Source organism: Azolla caroliniana, unplaced genomic scaffold (assembly GCF_043228905.1).
Source record: "Azolla caroliniana isolate FFs.n. ecotype wild unplaced genomic scaffold, voAzoCaro1.0.p SCAF_8, whole genome shotgun sequence".
NCBI lineage: Eukaryota > Viridiplantae > Streptophyta > Polypodiopsida > Salviniales > Salviniaceae > Azolla > Azolla caroliniana.
Genome location: NW_028230443.1, coordinates 10,119,481 through 10,129,718, shown reverse-complemented (window position 1 = coordinate 10,129,718; position 10,238 = coordinate 10,119,481). Strand labels below are relative to the sequence as shown.

At 36.7% G+C, this 10,238-nt stretch overlaps 1 protein-coding gene across 1 annotated transcript; it reads right to left on the bottom strand.

Annotated features, from left to right (window-relative positions):
- Window positions 1–4,188: 4,188 nt before the first annotated feature.
- Window positions 4,189–8,756, bottom strand: LOC147860994 (uncharacterized). Its single transcript, XM_087323517.1, has 3 exons — window positions 8,578–8,756; window positions 5,269–5,364; window positions 4,189–4,941 (listed from the first exon to the last, which is right to left on the bottom strand). Exons 1-3 carry the CDS (start codon window positions 8,688–8,690, stop codon window positions 4,416–4,418), a joined length of 735 nt encoding a protein of 244 aa, XP_087179643.1. The 5' UTR covers window positions 8,691–8,756; the 3' UTR covers window positions 4,189–4,415.
- Between the last annotated feature and the right edge of the window lie 1,482 nt (window positions 8,757–10,238).

The following is a 10,238-nucleotide window of genomic DNA, read 5'->3' as shown; positions in this document are numbered from 1 at the left end:
TATAATGTGTGAAGCATGAGCCTCCACATTTGTCCCATATCATGATAAATTGGCATTGTAAAAAGTCCTCATTTACAAAGGAATCTAGTGATGCATCATGAAGCAAGTGTCTTGCATCCCATCTACCAAACCATTTTTCCATATCTTGCATCCAACCGGAACACAAAATTTTGCTTTTATGCGTCTTTTGGATCTTTTTGCTTGTTTCCCATGCACTTCTAGGAAGTTGATGTGAGGAACTTTTTTGAACCTTAAGCATGTATTCAACAACTCTTTCCATGACCATGATCTCAATGGGAAGTGATCATGTCTCAAGGAGGAGGGTGTAGGCATTCATTTCTTAACTTGTAGAAACTTTGTAAAAAAATGTTGACATTTTCAAACTCTTTCCATGTAGATTTAGGGATGCTACCGCCCCATATTTCCATCCCATAAAGTAGAACCAATGTCACCAAAGTGTCGAAAAGATATTGCTTGAGGACCCAACACTTAATATCTCCATGATTGCATGTGTTCTCAAATGCATAGTATGCTCTCTTACCCGCCTCTAAGCGGTGTGTAGCATAGGGAGTATCCAATAATGTATTTTACATTGACTAGAGGTTTAGATCTTTCTTTAAAAGAAAGGGAGGGAGAGGGAGGGAGGGAGGGAGTACAAGATCATGGGGGAGAGAATGAGATGGAGACAATCAATAGTGGCATTGCCTAGTTTAGTTTTATCGATTCCAGTGTTGGTGGAATCATGGAAAGATTGGTCATTTGGTATTGCGAAATTTATACTTGTGGTGCACACTAATGATTATACCATAAGTTGGTGGAATCATGGAAAGATTGGTCATTTGGTATTGTGAAATCTATACTTGTGGTGCACACTAATGATTATACCATAAGTTGTTTGAAGAAAGAGCTTGGTTAGCAAATAAGGTTTTGGATACATAGTACATTGCTCGACATGTAAAGTTGTTTCTTTGGCGTGCAATGGTGGCCGGTGGGTTGTTTTTGGCAATTGCTTTAAAACGAAGACATATTTCAAATGGGACATGTTTTTTCTATACATTAGTTGACGCCGATTCCAGACATAGGTTCATTACATGTCCAGTTGCTAAAGGTGTTTGAGTGGTTATATCACGAATTTGGGCATCAATAACAAGAAGTATTTTGTCACCTTTTAAGTGGGTTTTTATTGATAATGATAAAGTTATACCCATGCCATCATATCAACTTGTGTTTGACTATTTAGGTATTGGGGGATGTGGTTTAATTGGACCATGAGAAATGGGTTCTTGTTTGAGGGGCTTATTTGGGTAACACAAAAACTCTGTAGGATGAAAGGGAAACTTGTTGATTTGGCAATTTTCACAACTATGTTGTATGGGGACGTTGTCCCAAGACGAGGTAGAGTTATGCCATCTAGTATTACAACACTTGAGAGGGTTTACCTTGCCATATCACTACTAATGAAGTAGTGGACATAACAAGGGTCGTATTATCATCTTTTGGTTTAATAACAAACATACATTTACGGAAAAAAAATGAGAGGGAGGCCTTTTTTATATATTAGGAATAGTCGTTTGAGGGTGTTGCCCTACAATGCCAATACATTGATGATCAACGCCACTCATGTGTCAATCTATGACGCATGCACATCGATGTGTGACATTAATCATGTGTTGCTTAGTGACACATGGAAAATCACGTCGCAATGTTCATCACTAAATACATCACATGGCAACTGGCCAATAGCAACGCCATTAATGATGTGTTTTGTGATGACTTTTAGCATCACTAATGCGCCTTTCTATTCTAGCAATGTCAATTAGCCTAAGTTTCAAAAAAAGTCAATCAAGCCTACTGAGAAGAGTATTACTTGATGGAAGTCTATTCCATGGGAGGAAGAGATAAGCAAAGCAAGACCTTCTCACACAAGGATCAGGAAACTCAAAAGGTGGCTTGCAAACATAGAGATAATGATAGAATAGTAGAGGGCAACAAGAACGAAGAAATTTTTGATAGGAAACATCATGTTCATCTGAGAAAATTTGAAGGACATTGGGTGTTGATTGATTATAGTATCTTTGGCAACCAACACAACTTGATGAGAAAGTTTACAAAGCATCAGAAGAGAAATTGAGAGAGATTTATGCATTTTGTGTAGAAATGGCAGAAGCATTCAACAAGTTTTCCTTGTTGGAGCTACCAAATTTCAGTTTAGTGCCTAGTCTAGCAAACAACCTCAACTGAAATTGTTATGAAAGTATCTTGGTTCAAGACAATTGTTTCATGTAACTTATTGATGTGAAATGCATGTTAAATAAACAATTTGGCTACCTTAGCAATTGTACTTCATAGTTGAGATACGGTTAGTTATTTTAATCAACCAATGAGCCAAAACTAACACTAAATCATGCTAACGTTGACAATGATCCAAATCCACAATCAAATGTATGGATAAGGTTTTCCATTACCAGTTTAAGATGCTTCAATCATAGTTTGAGATATTCACCATCCCTCCGCCTCATTATAAAAGCAGAGAAGCGTCTACAACTACACCTCTCCAAGCTCCATTCACAATATCAAGATCATGATGACAAGTCTAAAGGACCCACCTTGCTTTAAACAAATTGACATTACTCATGCACCGAAAGACTTTTCAATGTAAGCTAATGACATTGCATATAGATTTGAAGTCCTAGTAATTAACCCAATTCACAAAACGTTCAACAAACCCCACTTTAAGATTAAAATATATTTTAGTATTAAAGAATCCACCAAATTAAAGAAAATATAATTGTATTAATTTCCTGAAATTTGGGAACAATGTTTCACAAATATGGAATGTTCTTACGTAAAAACCTATTTTTAGGAGAATCTACTTATTAATAAAATACTTCTGACAAGAGCTTAGACATTAAGGAGATAGCAACTCAGTCATAAAAACAAATTGATTCAATGGGAATTGTTGAAGTCATTATTCAAATGAACTCCTAACACTACACAATTTTAATTTTGAAGGGATACTGATTTGTACACAGCCTTACTTCCAATTATAATGAAGGCTATATAAATGCAGCCATACTTCCACACAACACCAATGGCTAAGTATAGATATGGCAATCTAATAAATGCCAGCATGGCCACATTCAACTGTTTGTCCTATACTTCTTCGAATACGAGTAAGCAACACAATTCGTTGATATTAAGAAGAATTATGTTTAAATTACATAAATTTCACTACGTTTTGAGTTACTACATCAATTTCATACCATAATTTCAAATTGTGAGATAGAAAAACCGAGAAAGTATTACAAATATAAGGCCCATTACATTAATAGTAAGAATCAGGTTCGTGTTGGCCCATGGACCATTACTCTACAGTAAACAAATCACAGAAGGTGCAATTGCAGTGCAACAAGGCATGCAGGAAACAGATGATCATCAAGACCATCTCAGTCCAACATACTACATTTCCACAACTGCACCTCGAGAACAAATCATAATGATGTCATTTGAAATGAAACTAGCTCGTAATTTATTATTCATCAAAATGACAATTATTCAACAATTCCTGTTCAATAGTTGATCATTTATGCAGCACAGGCATTATACTACATAATACTTTCTGTCAATGTCATTGCTATTGACATCCACACATCCACACTGTTGTACTGCAGTATTTGAATGTAGCAGCATAACACAATATGCCACCAGCTAATCGAAAATTTATGTTGTATGCTCATCAAATTTTCCAGTACTAAAGTTAGCTCCTGCAATGAGGATAATATTTTCTTCTTCTAATCAGTTTACCACAGGGCAAAAAAACAAATGACGCCTCCATTGAACATCAAATATTTGTTTCCCAAGATTTTTTTCATGATCCCTTGTACTTGGTTGCCGCGATCTAACGGATATAATTTCAGTGCATTCTATGACATAAACAAACCAAAACCACATCCCTGCAACTAAACCTTCAGTTACTATTTCCTATTTATTCTTGATACCACACAACACTTATCTTGCAGCACCTTCAAGTCAACACACACATCATTCATATCTGTTGACCTTTACCGTCCACTTTCTATGCATTAATTAATCTTGTTTACACAACAAACTTCCCTGCATAACTCACCATTTCCACTCCTGTAACTTTTGTAAACACCACACAAATTATGACTCAAAAACAATTCAAAGTAAAACGGCAAAGCGGGCATCATTTGTGCCTAAGATTGAAATTTAGACATGATCTTGCTTCTTTCTTCAAGCTCCAACCAAGTATTTCATTTATGGCAGCAGAGAAATCACTATTACAATCTTAGACATAGATTGATCAAACATCTTCACCACGAACATCCTGACTACTACGATTTTAGACATTGATCGATCATCTGGAGTGATCAATCATTTCTTTCAATAAAATTTTAGCGATACCTCATTCGGCGCAAAACCCAGGGATCAGAGGGGCATTCCACAGCCATGTGTCCACGACCACCACAAATATTGCATATCATTGGGAGTGAACAGTCACGTGCACGATGCCCTATCTGCCTACAGTTCCTACAAGATAGAGGCTCCCTCAAAGGAGGAGAATTCCCACCTCTTGAAAAGCCAGTCAAACCACCAGCGCTACCACATTCGCGTGCAATGTGACCCACTTGATTGCAAACATTACACACCGGGCTGTTATTGCAGTCTCTCGCAAGATGACCAGGTTTATGGCAATTGTTACACGCTTTTTCATTCTTGCAATCTGCTGCAAAATGACCTGGTTTGTAGCAATTGTTGCAAAGCCTAGTATCACCTTCCTTGGCAGTGCAATCCTTGGCCATGTGGCCAGGCCTACTGCATAGAATGCATACAGCCTCATTGGGACACTCCTTCGCATTATGTCCTGGAGTCTTGCAATTCCAGCAAATCGACTCTCCAGCACAAGCAGATGCAATATGTCTGTAGAAGCCAGAGAATACATCAAAAATTGTGAACCTACAAATTGGAAATGACATATACTGAAAACCCCAAACTACGCAATGCGTATTGGCATTTACCAGAACATGTTAAGTTTTCAGACATACCAAATCTCCTGTGGTATTAAATTATGCATTCACAAGAAGTATTCTGGTAAGTTAGGAAACTAAGCTGTCTGGTAAATACCCAGAAACTACAGGCATTTTGGTATTTTTCCCCTGGAATATAACCCTATCTCCATCAGAAATAGTGTACAGCCATGACTTGCACTGACAATAACATATATGTTGAAATCTCAAACAGACTCACCCTGAGAGCCCACAATTATTGCATAAAGCTGGATTGGTGCAATCACGTGCAAAGTGTCCCGATTCGTGGCAGTTATTGCAAACATTTGTAGGAAGCCTGACAAAGACAGAGATGAGGATGCAAATGATACTATCTCTTGGTGATAAACAAATTACAGACCAGTACATACATAGTCTATAGAAGTTAAATAACAGTAAGATTTCTTGGTTGAGTCAGAAAACAATTCCTTTGGACAATGCAGAATGGACATAAATATTCATATGATCAACACTCAAATGAATAGAAAGATAATACACAAGAACTGCAGAAAAATGAAGAGATGGAGGGTTCCATCAATGCTTCAAAGATTCAGAACACTCTAGTAAACAGATAATGGAAATTTAAATCGGGTTCCACAAATCATATAAATGCATGTGCCTTCCTGCCTTCGACCATCCACAATGGATTGTGTCCAAATGAGAACAGATGCTAGCAAAGCAGATTAATATTAGTTTCAGTCACAATAAAGACGGAAAATTATATCAATAATATTAAAATGCATTGTATAAACTCAGTTATACGGTGTAAAATTATGGGAATCAAGTATCTCAGCAGTACATGGAATGGGATTGTGTCCAAATGAGAAAAGATACTAGCAAAGCAGATTAATATTAGTGTCAGTCATAATAAAGACGGGAAATTACATCAATAATATTAAAATGCATTGTTTAAACTCAGTTATACAGTGTAAAATTATGGCACTCAAGTATTTCAACAGTGCATGGAATGAGACAACGAAATATGTACATAATAGAGTTAAATCTCATTATTCAAACATTCAAGCAACACATCACTACTATATAACCTTTTAGGAATTCGCACAGCACAGTTAAAAATACTAACTCTGCAAAGAGTCCTCAAATCTACCATAGCAAGAATAGGTTTCCTACCATAGAAATAAACATTTTGACTATTGTTGGGTGAATAGTTATTGCAGTTTTGCTTTCTCTTCTTCTTTTTGTCTCTTGAAACACTTGCAATCAGTGAAGATAAGATATCATGGACAATGTGAAATAGCTGAGGACCAACAGTTCCTAGGTCAGGGGAGCAATCATCAGTTGACCGAGGATCCGCATGTGGTGATTTCATTATATTAAGAGGTGAGTGCCCAATCATAATGTTATGCTTTATAGAGACAATTTAAGTTGGGCCCTACATGAAGTCACTTAAAAGTTTTAAGTCAGTAAATAACTGATTCGAGTACAATATTTTCTTTGGAGATGTGACTCCTGGCAACATGAGTAAGACTAAAATACTCCAACTTATAGTAATTTTCAGCTTTTGAAATAATAAAAAGTCATTTAAAAGAGCTGATTTGCTACTTTTTCAACTGTTCTGTGATGAGTATTTTGGAAGTCCTACACAAGGATTTTATTTGATCAAATAGTGGATGGTTGTATTCTAGGTATTGGGCTCTACCTCATTGAATCCTCATGTATTAAAAACCATTAAAGAGAACCAAATGTGGTTCTAATAGAATGTCAACGTCCTTGTTCAAGAGCAATCTCGCTTCTTTAATGTGATATCAATTTTAAGGGAGTCCAAAATCTTAAGGAGTTGTTTCTTTTTTAATGAAGAATTTTCTGGTTACCAAATTATAGCTAAATTAGCCGTTTGATTAGCATTCTACCACCCTCGGAACTTCCACTGGTTCGTTTTGCAAATGGTTTGAAAATGGACTGGGGAATAATATTTGGGGGTCGACATTTAGGATGAGTCCAGTGTTACCCCCTGATACGTAGAAATGATGTCCAGAACGATCAAAGCCACTAAAATGGATAACGTTGTGTCAAAATACCTCTTTGTAAGGATATGGTGAATAAAAAGGAGCTAATAAACATCCAGAGTGTTACATTAAATAAGATCCTCTAGCTTAAAAATAAGGAAAATAACATGATAGATCTGAACATTTCAGACATATAAATTGGATCTGATACTGCAAACTTACCTAACAGGAAAACTACAACTAAAAAATGTGCTGAACTACTTGAAATGATGAAAGCAACAGAAAACAAGTAACAATCTCTAAATTATACCTTTCATGTATAAAACCCGAATTTTATTCAAATGTACCAAGTGATGGAATACACTTTTACAACAAGAAATGAATAAAGAATCTGAAAATCTAGGGTTAGGGTTACCACATCCGAATGAGCAAAAGAATAACTTAAAAGTCAGGGTCGGGGCTAGCACATCGGAATGAACAAACAAATAACTTAAAAGCCAGGGTTAGGGCTAGCACATATGAATGTAGAAACCTTTTTGGTGTAAGATGTAAAGAATGAATAAATGACAGAAAAGTTAGAGCTGGGTTAGAACTAACACAAACAAAACAAAATACCAGGATTAGGGTTAGCAACAGAAGAAGAAGAAAGTGCAAAGCCTTGGCAGAAAGAAAATACAGATGCAACGTACAGAAACTTAAAGACAATCTCTTAGTGATGCATTTCTATACAATTTTGATCTCTATAAATGTAAAAATCTGTGTGCTGGAAAATGTAGAGAAAGGAAGAATGACTAAACTAGTATAGCTGAGAATCAATCAAATTTATCTAATATAAAATGTAAAGAAGGAAAAATGTGAAATTTTGGTTAGGCTAGGATTAGTAAGACAAAACTACAACCAATTTTCCAAAGGGTCGAGCTTTTTAAGATACACAAAATCAAACCAAATATTATTACTGGGCATATCATTCTAGCACACATAAATGTAAAGAAAGAAAGAAAGTTACAGTCAAGCGAAATTATTACTAGGCATTATATACCTTTCACATACAAAAATTACCAAGCATTATATACCTCCTTTCAGATATAAAAATCGAGCTACTCAGAGTCAAGGTACAGAAATTATGCATCACAACGTAGGGTGGACAAAAGTTTCGCTCATGGTTGAAGATACCAAAATCAATTTCATACATGTAAAAATTTAAAGAAAGAAAAGGAAAGACGGCATAAATTGAATGTTGTAGAGAGTTACAATTTAAGGTTTCGGTTTAGATCCAGCGCAAATGCAATGGTGAGAAATTAAAAAAGAATGAGAAGTTAGAAATTAAAGCTAACTCCTCTCTGAGTTATACATTTTGGATACAAGATTTAGATCTTGCATATCCCTCTAATGCATGTAAATGTAAACAAAAGAATCAAATAATGCAAAGTGAGCGCCAGATTTAGATCTACGAAAAAAGGAATGAAATGTACAGATCGTTTCAATACAGATGTAAAGAAAGAGTGGGTTTGGATTGGGTTAGGAAGTGGAGGGAAAAGGAATACCTGGGAGTACGTCTCGTTCTTGCAGAGGAAGGAGGGCTATAGGGAGCATGTCTGCGAGAAGATCGATCGAACTCTCGTCTCTCTCTCCTCGGTCCATAATTCTCTATCCCCATCGCTGCTGCACTGCACACACGCGTACGGAGCGAGAGACAAACAGACAGACAGACAGAAGGGCAGATTCCTGCTTCTCTCTCTCCCGTTTTAGGAAAGGGGAAGGGACGTGCAGAAGAAGAATGACGGAAGAAAGACTAGTTCGTAGATTCACTGACTGACTGACTGGTGGGTGTGTTTCTTCTTTGTCTCCTCCTGCTTTACGGTTAGGGTTATCTTCTTCTTCGTCTCCAAATCGTGTAGGGTTCGATTTTGGCACACACACTCCTCTCTCTCTCTCTCTCTCTCTCTCTCTCCTTTGGTGAAAAACACATAATTATGTATGTCTATTTTTATTAGTAAATGTGTGTGAAATACACTACAACTACTACTACTATTACTTAACAATGAATGAATGAATGAACAAGTATCACAATCGAGTGAGTATGGTGTTGGTCACCCACTACACTCTACACTACATGGGTAGTGGAACATGTTGACATGCCTGCCAATACGCAATAAGGCAAACACTCCACCGAGGAAAGGAATTAATTTCTACTTAACAGCAACAAAGAGAATTGTCACATAGTACTCCCTTTAACTTTCGTATATCTGCGTTTACCCTTGTGCCTACCATCAAATACAAAAGCATTGTGTGTATCCCAATTATGACGAATCCTCAATATCTTAGACAATCGGAAAACGATCTCCATTTCTGATTTTCGGTCATCGACCTCTTGCGAATTGCATTGTGCAAACACCCACTGTCTTGACGTCTACTAACAATGTGACAAAACTTGCCAAATTTGAGAATTGTAATGACAAATCTAACAAGCAATCGGATGTTGTACCAAATAATAAGTTTTATCTTCCACTTGAATAGTGCAAAAGAAGCAACGGCCATGGTCGTTTCACCCACCACCTCTTCGTGATGTACCTTGAAAGTGTCGTATGCTCAGAACCCTACTTCTCATCTAGATATGGAAGTTGTGCCCATTGAGGAGTTTCGAGATGTTTCCCACATATGTTCCCATCAAGTGTGTCTCCCTTGAAAATGAGTGATGCCACACTTGCCTCCATCCATCTAGGGATGTTGTTTCTCTTCTTACCCAACAATGTTATGTTTATCCCAACTAGATGCATTCCGTCTCCATCTGGGGAACGGAAGTGGTATGACTATTTCAAGATGGGAAGGTATTTCTCCACAGGGCATGTTCAAAAATAGAAAACATTCACGAGACAAAGGGCGAAGGCTTTATATTGATTTCTTGTTTTAGAATGAGGTTTTACATTGTTCAATATTGCCTTTGAATTGTAACAAACCATAGAAAGGTGGATGCCAAATTTGTCATCAAATAATATTTTCCAACACCAAAAGGGGGTTGTTTGCGTGGTATGTCTCAATGTATATGAGGATTGTAGATGCCACTATATATTACAAGAACGTGTATATATTTTGGCTTCATTCTGCATGTGCACATCAAATGAGCAATGTTTCCACCATACACGAATGAATACATGCATTGACAACTCTAAATACACAATCATACTCATGTTAATGTTAGCATATG